At 43.9% G+C, this 20000-nt stretch overlaps 1 protein-coding gene across 3 annotated transcripts in view; it reads left to right on the forward strand.

Annotated features, from left to right (window-relative positions):
- LOC143302085 (nephrin-like) overlaps positions 1 to 20000 on the forward strand; it is a 41131-nt gene that overhangs the window by 7572 nt on the left and 13559 nt on the right. For 2 of the 3 annotated variants that reach the window (XM_076616601.1, XM_076616602.1), the window contains exons 1-4: positions 7937 to 8076; positions 11809 to 12102; positions 13866 to 13996; positions 16831 to 17014. In XM_076616601.1, coding sequence (XP_076472716.1) covers positions 11853 to 12102; positions 13866 to 13996; positions 16831 to 17014 — 565 coding nt within the window. In that variant the 5' untranslated portion in view covers positions 7937 to 8076; positions 11809 to 11852. Of the gene's footprint in view, positions 1 to 1526; positions 1827 to 4738; positions 5012 to 6584; positions 6870 to 7792; positions 8077 to 11808; positions 12103 to 13865; positions 13997 to 16830; positions 17015 to 20000 lie in introns of those variants that run through there. The other variant, XM_076616600.1, reaches the window with a different exon arrangement.

The following is a 20000-nucleotide window of genomic DNA, read 5'->3' on the forward strand; positions in this document are numbered from 1 at the left end:
GCATCCTTACCTGTCTCTGTCTGTTGGTGAGTTCTGTCTACATCCTTACCTGTCTCTGTCTCTGTCTGATGGTGAGTTCTGGCTGCATCCTTACCTGTCTCTGTCTGATGGTGAGTTCTGTCTACATCCTTACCTGTCTCTGTCTCTTGGTGAGTTCTGTCTGCATCCTTACCTGTCTCTGTCTCTCGGTGAGTTCTGTCTGCATCCTTACCTGTCTCTGTCTCTCGGTGAGTTCTGTCTACATCCTTGCCTGTCTCTCCTGTCTCTGTCTCTTGGTGAGTTCTGTCTGCATCCTTACTCGCGGTGTTGTATTGTGATTCAAGACTCTTTAGACTTCGAGACTTGAAGGCTCTGTTTTTTTGGCATCAAATAGAATAATTTGATATGCGAAAAGGTATTTGAAATGGTATTTAATCATCGGCCACTCTGGATCTGAAAATTACATACACACACACACACACACGCGCGCGCGCGCGCGCGCGCGCGCGCATCACCGCATTTTATTTTATTTTTTTTAATATTGTTTTGTATGAATTGTATTTCACTGTATCGTGTTTTGTTGTGTTGTTTCTTCTTTTTTTTTTTTTTATTGTGTGGTATGAATCATATTGTATTGTATTGTGTTGTTTTGTTTTGTATCATTTCGGATCTTATCACATCGGATCTCATTGTGTCGTATCGTATGGTACTGTATCGTAATGTAATGTATTGCACTACCTTTTACATGCTCTGAGTGCATGCCGAACACGGAACTTCGGTTTATCATCTCATCCGAATGACTAACGTTCAGACCACCACTCAAGGTCTAGTGGAGGGGAAGACAATTTTGTTTGTGGGGCTCAATCCCAAAGCCTCAGTGCTGTTCTTAAGGACACTGTCATCCCCAATCCGAAACGGGGCCTCGAACCCTGACCACTGGAGTGAACACTGGATCAGACACCCAAAGCCTAACCAATACTGTGCCACGCCAACCTAAGTTTCGATACCCCTCCATTTCTGTGCTTCGAGTGAGTCCTGTCAGTGTCTTCAGTGTTGGCAGATTCATGAGGGACTGTTGTTTGAGGGACGTGGTGGCGGTCTCCACACTGGGACGGGCGCTCACTCAGACTGGCTCCGCGACTGAGCCATTATCGTCGTTAGTAGGGGGCTTAGTAAGTGGTGTCCTAAGTACGTTGAATCAGAAAAGGCACCACTGAACACCACTGAAGTGACTCAACGGCAGTGCAGGGTCTCCTAGGGTGTGTGGCCTTCTGGCGACCTAACATCGATGGTTCCCTGCGAACTGCCTACGCTGTCTCTGTGGCGGACGAACCTGGGTGTGGCCGTGTATGGGGGAATCTAAATGAGCGGCGTGGGAGTAATGCCACTGAAATGGTGCAGATGATGGGGCAGCAAAACAACAACAACAACAACAACAACAACAAAACTAAAAAACAACAACTGTGCTATGCTGCTTCCACGGTTATTGTTGCTGTTATCATCATTGAAAATAATATTTTCGATATCATCATCGCCATTGTTTGCAGCTCGGCCCAGCACGGACCCGAGCATCGACTGCAACACTCAAGGTGGGGGCTACATCGCTGAAAACGCCGCCCTGGATTGCACGTGCGTCGCCACTGACCGTGGCAATCCGTCGGGCCGTTTGTACGTCACCCGTGACAACCGAGGGCTTGTTGCCACGGGCTCCTTTGATGAACAGAGCGTGCGGTTTGAGCTGAACAACGTGCGGAGGGAGGATGACGGCGCTGTGTTCACGTGCGTCCAGGACTGGGCGACAGCTGACAGCGACGACAGAAGCACCACCTTCGTTCTGAAAGTGGCCTGTGAGTTGGCTGGTGTCGCGTGGGGTGGTGTGGAGAGGTGTTTGTTGTGTGGTGTGGTGTGGTGTGGTGTGGAGAGGTGTTTGTTTGTGGTGTGGTGTGGTGTGGTGTGGTGTGGTGTGGAGAGGTGTTTGATTTGTGGTGTGGTGTGTTGTGGTGTGGAGAGGTGTTGTGTTGTGGTGTGGAGAGGTGTTTGTGTTGTGGTGTGGAGAGGTGTTTGTGTTGTGGTGTGGAGAGGTGTTTGATTTGTGGTGTGGTGTGTTGTGGTGTGGAGAGGTGTTTGTGTTGTGGTGTGGAGAGGTGTTTGTGTTGTGGTGTGGAGAGGTGTTTGATTTGTGTGTGGTGTGTTGTGGTGTGGAGAGGTGTTTGATTTGTGGTGTGGTGTGTTGTGGTGTGGAGAGGTGTTTGTGTTGTGGTGTGGAGAGGTGTTTGTGTTGTGGTGTGGAGAGGTGTTTGTGTTGTGGTGTGCTGTGGTGTGTTGTTTGTGGTGTGCTGTGGTGTGGTTGGGAGAGATGTGTGTGTTGTGGTGTGGTGTGTTGTGTTGTGATGTGGTGTGGTGTGGAGTGTTTATGGTATGATGTGGTGTGTTGCGTTGTGGTGTGGGCGTGGTGTGGAGAGGTGTTTGTGTTGTGTTGTGGTGTGGTGTGGAGAGGTGTGGAGGTGATTGTTTTGTGGTGTGGTGTGGTGTGGTGTGGTGTGGCGTGTGGAGAGGTGTTTGTGTTATGTGTGCTGTGGTGTGCTGTGGTGTGGTGTGGTGTGATGTGGAGAGGTGTTTGTGTTATGGTGTGCTGTGGTGTGGTGTGGTGTGGTGTGGAGAGGTGTGGAGAGGTGTTTGTGTTGTGGTGTGCTGTGGTGTGGTGTGGAGAGGTGTTTGTGGTGTGGTGTGGTGTGGTGTGGAGAGGTGATTGTGGTGTGGTGTGGTGTGGAGAGGTGTTTGTGTTGTGGTGTGGTGTGGTGTGGTGTGGTGTGGAGAGGTGTTTGTGTTGTGGTGTGGTGTGGTGTGGTGTGGTGTGGTGTGGTGTGGAGAGGTGATTGTGGTGTGGTGTGGTGTGGTGTGGTGTGGTGTGGAGAGGTGATTGTGGTGTGGTGTGGTGTGGTGTGGTGTGGTGTGGAGAGGTGATTGTGGTGTGGTGTGGTGTGGTGTGGTGTGGTGTGGTGTGGTGTGGAGAGGTGTTTGTGTTGTGGTGTGTTGTGGTGTGGTGTGGTGTGGAGAGGTGTTTGTGTTGTGGTGTGGTGTGGTGTGGAGAGGTGTGGAGAGGTGTTTGTTTTGTGGTGTGGTGTGGTGTGGTGTGGAGAGGTGTGGAGAGGTGTTTGTGTTGTGGTGTGGTGTGGTGTGGAGAGGTGTTTGTGTTGTGGTGTGGTGTGGTGTGGTGTGGTGTGGTGTGGTGTGGAGAGGTGTGGAGAGGTGTTTGTTTTGTGTTGTGGTGTGGTGTGTTGTGGTGTGGTGTGGTGTGGTGTGGAGAGGTGTGGAGAGGTGATTGTTTTGTGGTGTGGTGTGGTGTGGTGTGGAGAGGTGATTGTTTTGTGGTGTGGTGTGGTGTGGTGTGGTGTGGTGTGAAGAGGTGTGGAGAGGTGTTTGTTTTGTGGTGTGGTGTGGTGTGGTGTGGTGTGGTGTGGAGAGGTGTGGAGAGGTGATTGTTTTGTGGTGTGGTGTGGTGTGGTGTGGTGTGGTGTGGAGAGGTGTGGAGAGGTGTTTGTTTTGTGGTGTGGTGTGGTGTGGTGTGGTGTGGAGAGGTGATTGTTTTGTGGTGTGGTGTGGTGTGGTGTGGTGTGGTGTGGAGAGGTGTGGAGAGGTGATTGTTTTGTGGTGTGGTGTGGTGTGGTGTGGAGAGGTGTGGAGAGGTGATTGTTTTGTGGTGTGGTGTGGTGTGGTGTGGTGTGGTGTGGTGTGGAGAGGTGTTTGTTTTGTGGTGTGGTGTGGTGTGGTGTGGTGTGGTGTGGAGAGGTGTTTGTGTTGTGGTGTGCTGTGGTGTGGTGTGGTGTGGTGTGGAGAGGTGTTTGTGTTGTGGTGTGCTGTGGTGTGGTGTGGTGTGGAGAGGTGTGGAGAAGTGTTTGTTTTGTGGTGTGCTGTGCTGTGGAGAAGTGTGTGGTGTGTTGTGGTGTGGTGTGTTGTGTTGTGATGTGGTGTGGTATGTTGTGGTATGATATGGTGTGTTGTGTTGCGTTGTGTTGTGTTGTGTTGTGGTGTGGTGTGGTGTGGTGTGGTGTGTTGTGTTGTGTTGTGTTGTGTTGTGGTGTGGTGTGGTGTGTTGTGTTGTGTTGTGTTGTGGTGTGGTGTGTTGTGTTGTGTTGTGTTGTGGTGTGGTGTGGTGTGGTGTGTTGTGTTGTGGTGTGGTATGTTGTGGTGTGGTGTGTTGTGGTGTGGTGTGGTGCGTTGTATTGCGTTGTGTTGTGTTGTGTTGTGGTGTGTTGTGTTGTGGTGTGTTGTGGTGTGTTGTGGCGTGTTGTGTTGCGTTGTGGTGTGTTGTGGTGTGGTGTGTTGTGGTGTGGTGTGGTGTGGTGTGTTATGGTATGATGTGGTGTGTTGCGTTGTGGTGTGGCGTGGTGTGGAGAGGTGTTTGTTTTGTGGTGTGGTGTGTTGTAGTATGGTGTGGTGTGTTGCGTTGTGGTGTGGTGTGGTGTGGTGCGTTGTGGTGTGGTGTGGTGTGTTGCGTTGTGGTGTGGTGTAGTGTGTTGCGCTGTGGTGTGGTGTGGTGTGTTGCGTTCTGGTGTGTTATTGTGTGGTGTGTTGCTGTGTTGTGTTATGGTGTGGTGTGATATGGTATGATGTGGTGTGGTGTTGTGTAGTGCGTTTAGTCGAGTTGTGTTGTATTGAATTGTACGGCATTGTATTGTATTGTATTGTATTGTATTGTATTGTACTGTGTTTTACTTTATTGTATTGCATTATATTATATTGCATTGTATCACTGCAGATGGTCCCACCAGTGTCAATCTGACCGACCCACCAGTGCACGACCTTCACCCCACACAGAGCCCCCAACCCCTGACCTTGACCTGTAGCGCTGTGGACGTGAAGCCCCACGCCACCTACAGCTGGAGCGGAAGCCAGTGTGCCCATACCACCCAGAGCACGTGCAGCTTTGTCCCCGTGAAGGAAGATAATGGTGACGTCATTTCCTGCACTGCCGTCAACTCCGTCACGAATGTGCGGAGAACATCTGACGAACGGACGCTGAGGATTCACTGTAAGTGATTTCGTGTTAGCTGTTGTGTTTCGAGTTTTATTTATTTATTTATCTATCTATCTATTCCTTGATTTATCAGTTTACTTGTTTATCTATTTATCTATCTACATATATGTTTTTTTTCCCTCTCATTACTTATGTGTTCATTTTGTGGATTTTGAAGAAGCGTTTGATTCCGGTTTCTTTTAAACTGGTATGGCCTGTTGTGCTAAGAAGTGAATTAAAGATAAGTTGCATTGCATCGGTGCAGAAGAAGTATGTACACTGAAGTGAAAGCTGGAATAAGGTATTGGGCAAAACTATCGGGTTTCTGATTATACTACAAGGAGACATTTGTAGTCCGGGTTTGTTTTCTCTGTTTCTCAACGAGCTAGCTTGAGAAATCAATCGTCAAGATTTTATCTTTTAGAACCCTTTATGTTGCATTTTTGCTGATCAATTAATTTCTTACCTACAACGGTAATCAATATTCAGAGGCAATTGAATAGATGTTATACGGCAGCAACTAGACATGTCTTAAAAGTTAACATGAATACGATAAATATTGTTGTGTTTCGTAAAAAGAGTCTCTCTCTCTCTCTCTCTCTCTCTCTCAAAAATAAGATCACAAGCGAAATTTATCGCCCTAGCTTGGGGTTGTCGGAAAAAGAAATTATCTTCGGAAGCCTTATAGTTATCGAAAAAAACCAATGTTACCCTGATACCAGTTCCACAGTTTATAATTCTGAATGACTTTGTAGAAAGTTGGATGGTCGAGCTTTTTTCAATTTTCTTTTTTAATCTTAACAATATATAAGTATGTTATGATTTTGTTGTTGTTGTTTGTCTTTGATTTTCTTTTTACTCTTAGCAAAGTGTCAGTTTCTCTGTAAACCGTCGTTATTCTTTTGTTCATACATTGTCCCCCTTGCCAAAGGATAGTATTGTCAGTGGCAATAAAACAATGTCCGTGTCCGTGTCCGTGTCCGTCTCTCTCTCTCTTTCTCCCTCTCTCTCTTTCTCTGCCTCCGTTCTCTGTCTGTTCACCTTTTTTTTTCAGTTCATTTTAATCCAGGCGCATATGGGTGTCGCTGGACCTGTGTAGCAAGCTAGTATTTGTATTTCTTTTTTATCACAACAGGTTTCTCTGCGTGAAATTCGGGCTGCTCTCCCCAGGGAGAGACCGTCGCTATACTACAGCGCCACCCATTTTTTTGTATTTTCCTGCGTGCAGTTTTATTTGTTTTTCCTATCGAAGTGGATTTTTCTTCAGAATTTTGCCAGGAACAACCCTTTTGTTGCCGTGGGTTCTTTTACGTGCGCTAAGTGCATGCTGCACACGGGACCTCGGTTTATCTTCTCATCCGAATGACTAGCACCCAGTAGGGGTGTGGGGACGGAAGGAGTGGGAGAGAGAGAGTGTGTATGTATTTGTGACTGTGGAATTTTCTGCGTGCGCATGGACGTATTGTTCACACTGTGGGATTCATTATTTGATAGTTTCTCTTCGCGACCCACTCTTTCGTTATGGGCCAGAGGCCTAACAACTAAACCATCGTCTTTGTCATTGCCTCTCTTCGTCTCCGTGATTCAGACCCACCGCCCTCTGCTCCAGTCTTCGGTGGGTACAGCGGAAATGTTCTCTACGCTGGAAACACAGTGAACTTGACCTGCACGGTCATTGGTGGGAACCCTCCCGCGTCCTCAGTGACCTTGACCTGTGGCAGCGGAGGTCAGGAGGTCAGCGGGGTCAACGGCACCCTGCAGGTGACGGCATCACGTGACTACAATGGCGAGCTATGCACGTGCAGGGCACAGTGGGAAAACAAACCAGCGGAATGGTATTCGCAGACGGCTTCCGTCACTCTTCAGGTGTATTGTGAGTTATACCAGTTTATATATATATATATATATATATATATATATATATATATATTGTCGTGTATCGGTATGATGATTTGCTAGATGAAGTGAAAATAAACAACAAAAAGTGAACTGTTTTGATTGCTTTCTTGGTTTACCTTTTTTTTTTTTTACCTTTCTTGTCGAAAAATAAATACTATTATTGTTATTATTATCATCAAATAGTACTACTAGTAGTAGTAGTAGTGGTAGTAGTATTGCCTGGCATCTCGCCTCAGGAATTTCATCTTTATATGTAGCACATGTGAAAGTCATTGTGTGTGTGTGTGTGTGTGTAGGGGATGGGGGGTGAGCGGAGGGTGGACATGCGAGGATATGTTTCAACTTGAAATGAATAAATAAGCAGATTTATAAATAGATAAATAAATGAATATATATATACATACATATATATATATATATATATATATATATATATATATATATATATATATATATATAAGCAAATCCCCAACCTGAGCAGATCAAACTCATTCTGCGGAGGGTGGATGTGCGAGGATATGTTTCAATTCCAAAAATAAATAAACAAACAAATGAATGAATAAATAAATAAATAAATAAATACATTACGACCCTGCGCAGACCAAACTCATTCTGCAGAGGGTGGACGTGCTAGGATATGTTTCAACGCCAAACAAAAAAATGAATAGATAAATAAATAGATAGATAGATAGATAGACAGATAGATAGAGAAGTAAATAAATAAACAAATAAATGAATAAATGAACAAATAAATAGATAAATAAATAAACAAATAGATACACAAACAGATGAACAAAGGAACTAATAGATAAACGAAACAAACAAACAAACAAACAAACAAACAAAAACCTAGCTTGAACAGAACCCAGACTCATTCCTCACTCTCCTGTCCAACAGACCCCCCAGCGGCTCCGACCATCGAGCACGGGCAGCAGCCGTACCCGTTCCTGGAAGGGGACACCCCGTCCTTGAACTGCACCCTACCCGATGACCCCGGAAATCCACCAGCGACCTTGACCTTCGAAGGTCAGACCGGCACTCTGGGTCAAGGTGAGGTCAGCGTGATCCTGGGCGTGCTGACCAGCGCGGACAACGGACGGCGCGTGACGTGTGAGCTCACAACGCGTTCACTGAGAACAGCAAGACTCCTGTCGTTCAGGAGAGGATCCTTCAGGTGTACTGTGAGTCCTCTCAGCATGCTGTCGGCTTCTTTCACTGCACGGTGCAGGGCTGAAGACTACAACACTACTACTACGACTACTACTACTAGTCGTAGTAGTCGTAGTAGCTACTACAACTGCTGCTGCTGCTACTACTACTGCTGCTGCTGCTATTACTACTACTACTGCTGCTGCTGCTGCTACTGCTACTGCTGCTGCTACTTCTGCTGCTGCTGCTACTGCTACTGCTGCTGCAACTGGTGTTGCTACTAATGCTACTATTACTGCCGCTGATACTACTACTGCTGCTGCTACTACTGCTACTGGTGCTGCTACTAATGCTACTATTACTGCCGCTGTTACTACTACTGCTGCTGCTACTACTGCTGCTACTACTACTACCACTGCCGCTGCTACTGCTGCTGCTGCTCCTATCATTACTGCTGCTGCTGCTGCTACTACTACTAATGCTGCTGCTGCTGCTATTACTACTAATTCTGCTGCTGCTGCTGATGCCACTACTACTACTACTACTACTACTGTTGCTGCTGCTGCTGCTGCTGTTGTTGCTACTGCTGCTGCTGATACTACTACTGCTGCTGCTATTACTACTACTACTACTGCTGCTGCTGCTACTACTACTATTGCTAGTGCTGCTGCTGCTACTGCTACTACTTGTGCTACTACTACTGCTGCTGCTGCTGATACTACTACTGCTGCTGTTACTACTACTACTACTGCTGCTGCTGCTGTTGCTGCTGCTACTACTGCTGCTGCTACTGGTGCTGCTACTAATACTACTATTACTGCTGCTGCTACTAATACTACTGCTGCTGCTACTACTACTACTACTACTGCTGCTGCTACTACTATTACTGTTGCTGCTGCTATTACTACTACTACTGCTGCTGCTACTACTACTGTTGCTGCTGCTGCTACTGCTGCTATTATTACTAATACTACTGCTGCTGCTACTACTACTGCTGCTGCCGCTGCTACTGCTGCTGCTGCTACTACTACTACTACTGTTGCTGCCCGCTGCTGCTACTGCTGCTGCTGCTACTACTACTGCTGCTGCTGCTACTGCTGCTGCTACTACTACTGCTGCTGCTGCTGCTACTGCTGCTGCTAATATTAGTACTATTACTACTACTACTGCTGCTGCTGATATTACTACTACTACTACTGCTGCTGCTGCTGCTGCTACTACTGGAATGGTCAGATTGATGATAATGGTGGTGATGATGATGATGAATAAAAAGAAGAAGAATGATATCTATATTGATATTGATAATATTTATGATGACAGTGATGATGATGATGATGATGATGATGATGAAAATGATCATAATGTTGATGATGAATATGATGGTGTGTATGATGATTTGTATTTGAATTTGCATTTCTTTTTATCACAACAAATTTCTCTGTGTGAAATTCGGGCTGCTCTCTCCAGGGAGAACGCGTCGCTATATAAAGCTCCACCCTTTTTTTTCTTTTTTTTTTTCCCTTGCGTGCAGTTTTATTTATTTTTCCTATCGAATTTTGCTAGGAACAACCCTTTTGTTGCCGTGGGTTCTTTTACGTGCGCTAAGTACATGATGATGATATGAAATTACTGCTCACTACTACTGTTGCCGATGACTCAAGGATAAAAAATATATGTGAATGTGGCATCAGTTTAGTCCTTTTCAAGCGCAAGCACATTGATAGCTGGCGAGCCCGACTCGCGACTTGGCATCTAGATTCTTTCAGAGCGGCTGCAGTGGAATGTCTGGCCTGTAGTGGGTTCTGATTTTTCCCAGTTTTTGACTCACTTGTGTAAACAAAGTGAGTCTATGTTTTAACCCGGTGTTCGGTTGTCTGTGTGTGTGTGTGTGTGTGTGTGTGTGTGTGTGTGTCCGTGGTAAACTTTAACATTGACATTTTCTCTGCAAATACTTTGTCAGTTGACACCAAATTTGGCATAAAAATAGGAAAAATTCAGTTCTTTCCAGTCATCTTGTTTAAAATAATATTGCACCTCTGGGATGGGCACCAAAAAAATTAAAAAAATGAAGCCTAATTATATGCAAACTGTATTTACTGTTATATTTATATTTTTTGTATTCTCTAAACTTGGCACTTTGATCTGATATTCTGACCTAACAACAAGCGCAGTCATTATCATTTGTTCAAACAGAAACTTCTTTTGCTAAGCATGGAAGTTTTATTTATTTTGCAAACATTTTGGTGCAGATAGTAAAAAAGGGAAATTACTCTGTAATTAATGCTAGGGGACTTAATTCGCTTTAAACTGATTTTTCTCATCTTAAACATTACATTTTGAAATTATACACAATACATAAAAAGCTTGGATTTTTTTTTTTCGGTGTATCACAAGTGAGTCTTGAAGGCCTTGCCTCTTGTTTTTTTTTGTTTTTGTTTTTTTGTTTGTTTTTGGTTTTTGTTTTGTTTTCTTTCAATTTTTTTTTAAATTTCATATGCATATTATTTCTTTTCTCTCTCCCCCCCCCCCCCCGCCTTATCCTCTTCTCCCCCAGACTGACACGACGTCTTGCATCAAAGGTGCAGGGGGATTGGTGGATGGTCTGGCACCTGCTCAGGAACTTAAGTCAGCAGCTTGTGTCGTCAATTTGGAAGGCGGGGAGTTGATAGCACAGGCTGTGAGGGCCGGGCCTTCTTCGGCGTGTCTTAACCCTTTCACCGCCAAGCTCGCATTTATGCACAGGTGTGGTAGAGGACCCATGTCACTGAATGATGATCAGATCATGGGCCTGTTATCCACGAACCTACTGCTCTTAATTAATGTTCGGTGGTAGGATAGGCCATATTTTCTATACATCGTAGGAGGAATCGCCAGCTATTCTTAGTCACTGTCTTTTCTGTGCTTATAGCACAAGGGAATTTTGTACTCTAAATTGACTGGCGGTGAAAGGGTTAAATCAGCAGCTTGTGTCGTCAATTTGGGAGGCGGGGAGTTGATAGCACAGGCTGTGAGGGCCGGGCCTTCTTCGGCGTGTCTTAACCCTTTCACCGCCAAGCTCGCATTTATGCACAGGTGTGGTAGAGGACCCATGTCACTGAAAGGTGACCATTCATTGGTCTGTTATCCACGAACCTACTGCTCTTAATGTTAGGTGGTAGGTTAGGCCATATTTTCTATACATCGTGGGAGGAATCGCCAGCTATTCTTAGTCACTGTCTTTTCTGTGTTTATAGCACAAGGGAATTTTGTACTCTAAATTGACTGGCGGTGAAAGGCAGTGAGGGCCTTCCTCGGCGTGTATTAATGCCTCTTCCTGGGTGTTCCTCTGTCCGGATAGAACGATCTTCAGTATGTGGTTGTCTTATATGGTGCCTCAGGAATATTGCCTTGATGCTATTGACTTTGGCTTTCCCTAGGGCCTCAACATTGGTGATGCAGTCACTGCAGTGTATCCCAGCCATCTTGAGGATCCATGATGATGATACTACTACTACTACTACTACTGCTACTAAATAAAATAATGATAATAATAGTTTATACTTTATATCAGGCCCACGCTTTTTTTCACTATACTTTCTCGCTGTCGTGAAATATATATATCGCCTAGCACTTAGTTCTAAGATACAAAATGTAGCTGAATCAATATCATAATTGTATATACAATCTATGGACTTTATTTTTATTTTTTAATTTTTTTATTATTATTTTTTTTACTGTTGTCACCATCATTGTTTCCGGTTCCCATCTTCGCTGGACAACATCAGACGTAGCACTGACCATCAGCCCCCTTACCTCCAACGCCTGCACGATGACGTCTGCCACCTCCTGCACGGTGAGGGAGGGGGAGAAGGTTCACGTCAGGTGCTCAGCCCAGGGCAACCCTCCAGTGGCCTCCGTTGCCTGGACACAGGGCTCGGCGTCCAGCCTGGAGTTCACGGCCTCTCGCATCGTGTCCATGACGTACGTCTGTAACGCTTCAACGACCACGGTCAGTGAGGGTGGTGGTGATCCCCGTCTGCCTGTGGTGAACTCCATCATCCTGGTTGTGCTGACCACTTGTGAGTCACATGTATAGGTTTGTTTGTAGAGCTAGTTTGTTAGTTAGTTAGCTAGTTAGTTAGTTAGTCAGTCAGTCAGATAGTTTGTTAGTTAGTTTCAACCACCACGATCAGTGAGGGTGGTGGTGATCCCCGTCTGCCTGTGATGAAGTCCATCACCCTGGTCATGCTGACCACTTGTGAGATACGTGTTATTTGTTTGTAGAGTTAGTTAGTTAGATAGTAGGTTAGTTAGTTAGTTGGCTATCTAGATTCAACCATAATAAGCTGGTTTGTTAGTTAGTCAGTTAGGCAGTTAGTCATTCCATCGGTCAGTCCGTCAGACAGTTACTTACTTACTTACTTTTTGGTTGATTTCTCTAGTTATTTGTTCATATGTTTAAAAAAAAGATTTTTTTTACATGCATGTGCGAATGTGTGTGTGTGTGTGTGTGTGTGTGTGTGTGTGTGTGTGTGTGTGGTGTGACCACTTGTGAGATATGTTGATTAGTTAGTTAGGTTGTTAGGTAGGTAGGTAGTTAGTTAGTTAGTTAGATAGTTAGATAGTTAGATAGTTAGTTAGATAGTGTCAACCACCAAGGTCAGTGACCCCACATCTGCCTGTGTTGAAGTCCATCACCCTGGTCGTGCTGACCACTTGTGAGATGCGTGTTATTTGTTTGTAGAGTGAGTTAGTTAGTTAGTTGGCTATCTAGATTCAGCCATAATAAGCTGGTTTGTTAGTTAGTCAGTTAGGCAGTTAGCCATTCAATCGGTCAGTCCGTCAGACAGTTACTTACTTACTTTTTGGTTGATTTCTTTAGTTATTTGTTCATATGTTTAAAAAAAAGAGAAAATTTCTTTTACATGCATGTGCGAATGTGTGTGTGTGTGTGTGTGTGTGTGTGTGTGCGTGTGTGTGTGCGCGCGTGCGTGTGTGTGTGTGTGTGTGTGTGTGTGTGTGTGTGTGTGTTAGTTTATTAGCTAGCCAGTTAGTTATTTAGTCAGTCAGTCAGTCAGTCAGTCAGTTATTTATTTATTTACTTACTCAGTAGTCAGTCAGTCAGTTAGTTAGTTAGTTAGTTAGTTGTCAGTCAGTAAGTCAGTCTGTCTGTCAGTTAGTAAGTTATTTAGTTAGTCAGTTATTTAGTTAGTCAGTTAGTTAATTAGTTAGCTTCAACCACCACGGTCAGTGGGGGTGGTGGTGGTGGTGGTGACGCTCGCCTGCCTGTGGTGAAGTCCATCACACTGGTTGTGTTGACTACATGTGAGTCACATGTTTCTGTGTTTGTAGAGTTAGCTTGTTGGTTAGCTGGTTAGTTAGTTACACTAGACCTTAAGAATGCCGATGACTTTTTTTTTTAACCAGTGGTCATTTATCATCATTATTATTATTATTATTGTTGTTGTTTTGTTGTTGTTGCTTTCATTCTCATTATTATCATTACCAACATCAGCATCATCTCCATCATCAGCATCATCACCATCATCATCACCATCATAAATATCATCATCATCATCATCATCATCATCATCTCCATCATCATCATCATCATTATTATTATTAATTGATTAATTAATTAATTAATTAATTAATTAATTAATTAATTAATTAATTAATTAATTAATTAATTCATTCATTCATTCTTTTAATCATTATTAATATCATCATTATCATTATTCTTGTTGTTGTTATCGTCGATATATTTGTTTGTCAATGTATGTATGTGTGTATCTATCTACTTATCTATTCACTTATTCATTTTATTATGGACGTGTATCAGACCCAGTGTCCAGCGTACAGCTGTTGCTGAATCAACGGACCTCACTGCTGGAGGTGAAGGGGTCTCAGCCCACAGACGTGGTCTTCAGCTGCACACCGACCTACTCCAGACCTGCCCCCAGCCTGGTGCTAGTGAGGACTGGCTTTCACTTGTTCTTCTCTTCGTTCACCATCATCAGGCTGGTGACGTGTTTTAGGGGGTCTGAATAATGCAAGGAGAGGCTCAACAGCCGAGTGCTTGAAGCGTTGGACTTTCAATCTGAGGGTCCTGTGTTCGAATCTCGGTAACGGTGCCCGGTGGGGTAAAGGGTGGAGATTTTTTCCGAGCTCCCAGGTCAACATATGTGCAGACCTGCTTGTTGCCTGAACCCCCTTCGTGTGTATTCGCAAGCAGAAGATCAATTACGCTCACGTTAAAGATCCTGTAATCCATGTCAGCGTTCGATGGGTTATTGAAACAAGAATATACCCAGCATGCACACCCCCGAAAACGGATTGTGGCTGCCTACATGGCGGGGTAAAAATGGTCATGCACGTGAAAGCCCACTCGTGTACATACGAGTGAACGTGGGAGATGCACCCCACGAACGAACAAAAGAAGACATGTGTTCTCTTCGTCCATTATCATAGGCTGGTGAAGTGTTTTGGAGGATTGAATAGTGAAAAATGCTTCAAATATATACACTCGATGGAAATGATGTCCATAGCATTTTCTAGAAAATGGTACCCATACATAAAAATGATTGAAGGCAACGAGGAGGAGGAAAGACAACCACGAATGTAACGTTTGTTCTTTTATTTATTTTCTTTTTCCTTTCATTTATTTACTTGTTTTATACAGTGCATTGTGACTTTTTTGTTTGTTTGTTTTTTCTCTATGAAGACAGTGTTGTGTTGTTTTCCTGCTGTTTACGCTGCTGGTCAGGCATCTGCTTGGCAGATGTGGTGTAGCGTATATGGATTTGTCCGAACGCAGTGACGCCTCCTTGAGCTACTGAAACTGAAACTGAAACTTTCCTGATTTGCAGTTTAGGTGGTGCAAAGTGGCAAATATAGTTGATTTCAGATGTTGGTTTTCTATGTCCGTCTGTATGTATTAAATGTTAAACTCGAATAAAATATTTATTTAAAAAAAAGAAAAAGGAAAAAAAAAAAAAGCTTCAGTCTAATACCTAAGAGGTAAGGAGTCGTGGCTGTGTGGTGCCCTGTCCGCCCAGGAAGCGACAGCGTAGGTGAAGGAAACCTTCTTCTTCTCCTCCTGTCGTGGGCTGCAACTCCCACGTACACTCGCATGTACACGAGTGGGCTTTTACGTGCATGACCGTTTTTACCCCGCCATGTAGGCAGCCATGCTCCGTTTTCGGGGGTGTGCATGCTGGGTACGTTTTTGTTTCCATAACCCACCGAACGCTGACATGAATTACAGGATCTTTAACGTGCGTATTTGATCTTCTGCATGCGTTTACACACGAAGGTGGTTCAGGCACTAGCAGGTCTGCACATATGTTGACCTGGGAGGTCGTAAAAATCTCCACTTTTTACCCACCAGGCGCCGACACCGTGATTCGAATCCGGTACCCTCAGATTGAAAGTCCAACGCTTTAACCACTTGGCTATTGCGCCCGTCTGGTGAAGGAAACCAACATTCGCCTAATTCTCTTCCCCTCCACATGACCTGGAGTGGTCTGGAGTTAACCTGAGGAGACGATAAGATAAACCAAGGTCCCGTGTGCAGCATGTACTTAGCGTAACATAAAAGAACCCGCGGCAGCTACGGGAGTTGTCCTTGGCAAAACTCTGAAGAAAAATCCACTCTAATATATATATATATATATATATATATATATAAAAAAAAAATGCGTGCGCGCTCTAGTAACCCCGAAACCTGGCTGAATGACACAGGAAATGAGTTTCAGTTTCAGTATCAGTAGCTCAAGGAGGCGTCACTGTGTTCGGACAAATCCATATACGCTACACCACATCTGCCAAGCAAGCATATGCCTGACCAGCAGCGTAACCCAACGCGCTTTGTCAGGCCTTGAGATAAAAAAAAGAAAAAAAGAAGATAAATACATTAAAAAAAGATAAATACAAAACAAAACAAAAAGATTAAAAAAAGATAAAAAGAAAGATAAATACAAAAAAGATAAACAAAAACAAAAAAAAAAAAAAAAGAAAGAAAAAGAAGATAAATACAATAAAAGAGATAAATACAAAACAACAACAAAAACATAAAGAAAAAGAAATGAATGACGAGTACCTGAAGGGATCTCTAAGTCAGCTCCAAACCAAGTTAGCCCCGAGCAGCCTGTTGTGCAAAATACTCCGTGTTTGAACAGCGCTTGAAGTCTTTGACCGAGAGATAGGGGCTCTGTGAGTATCGACGATGACAATGATGATAATAACAATGATACTAATAATAATGATAATGATAATACATTTATAAATAGATAATGATATACTCTATGAGTATCGATGATGATAATAATAATGATAACAATAATGATGATAAGGATAATAAATTGATAAATAATTAATGATATACTCCTCCTCCTCCTCCTCCTACTACTACTACTACAACTAAGAAGAAGAAGATGAGGTTGTTAGTATCAGAAATAATGTTTCAGTTTCAGTTTCAGTAGCTTAAGGAGGCGTCACTGCGTTCGGACAAAACCATATACGCTACACCACATCTGCCAAGCAGATGCCTGACCAGCAGCGTAACCCAACGCGCTTAGTCAGGCCTTGAGAAAAAAAAAGGGGGAATAAATGATAGATAAGCTTACATAAATAAATAAATAAATAAATAAATAAATAAATAATAATTATAATATAGAAAAAGGTAGTAGTAATAATAATAATAATAATATATATATAAAAAATAATGATAAAGGATAACGAGACAACTCGTCAGGTGTAGGCCCAGCAGGTTCAGGACTTCCTGCTTTTTTTGTGTGTGTCTTCAGTATGACAGCGAGGGGAGAGTACTGGCCAGGCACGTAAGCGTCCTCACGGGCGCCGCAGGGGGACAACCCGTGCTGACGCACACGGTGAGAGGCGTGCAGTGCGCGAGCAGTGACGTGTACACCTGCAGAGCGGACAACGGTCAGGGCCCTCCAGTCTTCTCCACGGCGTCCCTCAGGGTGTTATGTGAGTGACTGAGTTGTTGAGTGATCTGTTTTTGAGTGAGGACGGTCCCCTTTGAGCTCAGTGTTGAGTTATCTCTTCTGAGTGAGAATTGTTTGCTCCTTTCAGCTCAGTGATTACTGGTCTTTTCTGAGAATGGCTTCTTTCAGCTCAGTTTCTACTTGTCTCCAAGACAGCCCTCAAGGTGCTGTGTGAGTGAGACTTGTTCTTGTATTTGTATTTGTATTTCTTTTTTATCACAGCAGATTTCTCTGTGTGAAATTCGGGCTGCTCTCCCCAGGGAGAGCGCGTCGCTACACTACAGCGCCACCCATTTTTTTTTTAAATTAAAAAAAAAAAAATTTCCTGCATGCAGTTTTATTTGTTTTTTCTATCGATGTGGATTTTTCTACAGAATTTTGCCAGGAACAACCCTTTTGTTGCCGTGGGTTCTTTTATGTGCGCTAAGTGCATGCTGCACACGGGACCTCGGTTTATCGTCTCATCCGAATGACTAGCGTCAAGACCACCACTCAAGGTCTGGTGGAGGGAGAGAAAATACCGGTTGCTGAACCGTGATTCGAACCAGCGCGCTCAGATTCTCTCACTTCCTAGGCGGACGCGTTACCTCTAGGCCATCACTCCACTTCTTTTCGTTTTAAAGTGAGAGTGGCTTCTTTCTGCTCTTAAGACAGAATAACTCCTTTCATATCTAAGTGACAGTGGCTTCTTTCAGCTCTGAGAATAGTTCCTTTTAGCTCTAAGTGAAAATGGCCCCGTTCTTATCTAAGTGACAGTGGCTTCTTTCAGCTCTGAGAATAGTTCCTTTTAGCTCTAAGTGAAAATGGCCCCGTTCATATCTAAGTGACAGTGGCTTCTTTCAGCTCTGAGAATAGTTCCTTTTAGCTCTAAGTGAAAATGGCCCCGTTCATATCTAAGTTACAGTGGCTTCTTTCAGCTCTGAGTGAGAATGGCTCCTTTCAGCTCTGAGTGGAACTTGTTCCTTTCAGCTCGAAGTGAGAGAGGTTCTTTTCAGCTGTATGTGACAGAGGTTTCTTTCAGATCTTGGTGAGAATAGCTCCAGGTGCTGATGGTTTCTTTCAGAGTGGCTCCTTTTAGCTCTGAGTGAGAATTGTTTCCTTTCCTTTCTAACTGAGAGTGGTTCTTTCCAGCTCTAGATGAAAATGGCTTCTTTAGCTCTAAGTAAGCTCCTTTCAGCTGTGAATGAGAATGGCTCCTTTCAGCTCTGAGAGCGGTTCCTTTCAGCTATGAATGAGAATTGTTTCCTTTCAGCTCCATATGGGAGTGATTCCTTTCATTTCTAGGCTTCGTTCAGCTCTAAGTGAGAATGGTTCCTTTCAGTTCTAGATGAGAATGAGTACTTTCAGCTCTAAGTGAGAATGGCTCCTTTCAGCTTTAAATGAGAATGACTACTTTCAGCTCTAAGTGAGAATGGCTCCTTTTAGCTCTAAATGAGAATGGCTCCTTTCAGCTCTAAGTGAGAATGGATCCTTTCAGCTCTAAATGAGAATGGATCCTTTCAGCTGTAAATGAGAATGGATCCTTTCAGCTGTAAATGAGAATGGATCCTTTCAGCTCTAAATGAGAATGGATCCTTTCAGCTGTAAATGAGAATGGCTCCTTTCAGCTCTAAATGAGAATTGCTCCTTTCAGCTCTAAGTGAGAATATCTCCTTTCAGCTCTAAATGAGAATATTTCCTTTCAGCTCTAAATGAGAATTGTTCCTTTCAGCTCTAAGTGAGAATTGCTCCTTTCAGCTCTAAGTGAGAATTGCTCCTTTCAGCTCTAAGTGAGAATGGCTCTGTTCAGCTCTAAATGAGAATGGATGCTTTCAGTTCTAAATGAGAATAGCTCCTTTCAGCTCTAAATGAGAATTGCTCCTTTCAGCTCTAAGTGAGAATTGCTCCTTTCAGCTCTAAGTGAGAATGGCTCTGTTCAGCTCTAAATGAGAATGGATCCTTTCAGTTCTAAGTGAGAATAGCTCCTTTCAGCTCTAAGTGAGAATAGCTCCTTTCAGCTCTAAATGAGTATGGCTTCTTTCAGCTCTAAGTGAGAATGGATTCTTTCAGCTCTAAGTGAGAAGAGCTTCTTCCAGGTCTAAGTGAGTATGGCTCCTTTCAGCTGTTAGTGAGAGTGGTTCCTTTCAGGTCTAAGTGAGGATGGGTCCTTTCAGCTCTAGTGACAGTGGCTTCTTTCAGCTCTGAGAATGGCTCCTGACAGAGGTTGCTTTCAGCTCCTGGTGAGAATAGCTCCTGGTGCTGATGGTTTCTTTCAGAGTGGCTCCTTTCAGCTCTGAGTGAGAATTGTTTCCTTTCCTTTCTAACTGAGAGTGGTTCTTTCCAGCTCTAGATGAAAATGGCTTCTTTAGCTCTAAGTAAGCTCCTTTCAGCTGTGAATGAGAATGGCTCCTTTCAGCTCTGAGAGCGGTTCCTTTCAGCTATGAATGAGAATTGTTTCCTTTCAGTTCCATATGGGAGTGATTCCTTTCATTTCTAGGCTTCTTTCAGTTCTAAATGAGAATGGCTCCTTTCAGGTCTGAGTGAGAGTTGCTCCTAACAGCTCTAAGTGAGAATAGCTCTTTCAGCTCTAAATGAGAATGGCTCCTATAAGCTCTAAGCGAGAGTAGCTCCTTTCAGCTCTAAGTGAGAATGGGTTCTTTCAACTCCTTTTAGCTCTAAGTGAGAAGAGCTCCTTCCAGGTCTAAATGAGAATGGCTCCTTTCAGGTCAAAGTGAGAGTGGATTCTTTCAGCTCTAAGTCAGAATGGCTTCTTTCAATTCCTTTCAGCTCTAAGTGAGAAGAACTCCTTCCAGGTCTAAGTGAATATGGCTCCTTTTAGCTGTAAGTGAGAGTGGCTCCTTTCAGCTCGGAGTAAGAGTGGTTCCTTTCAGGTCTAAGTGAGGATGGGTCCTTTCAGCTCTAGTGACAGTGGCTTCTTTCAGCTCTGAGAATGGCTCCTTTCAGCTCTAAATGAGGATGGCTCCTTTCAA

This window comes from Babylonia areolata, chromosome 28, assembly GCF_041734735.1.
Source record: "Babylonia areolata isolate BAREFJ2019XMU chromosome 28, ASM4173473v1, whole genome shotgun sequence".
NCBI lineage: Eukaryota > Metazoa > Mollusca > Gastropoda > Neogastropoda > Buccinidae > Babylonia > Babylonia areolata.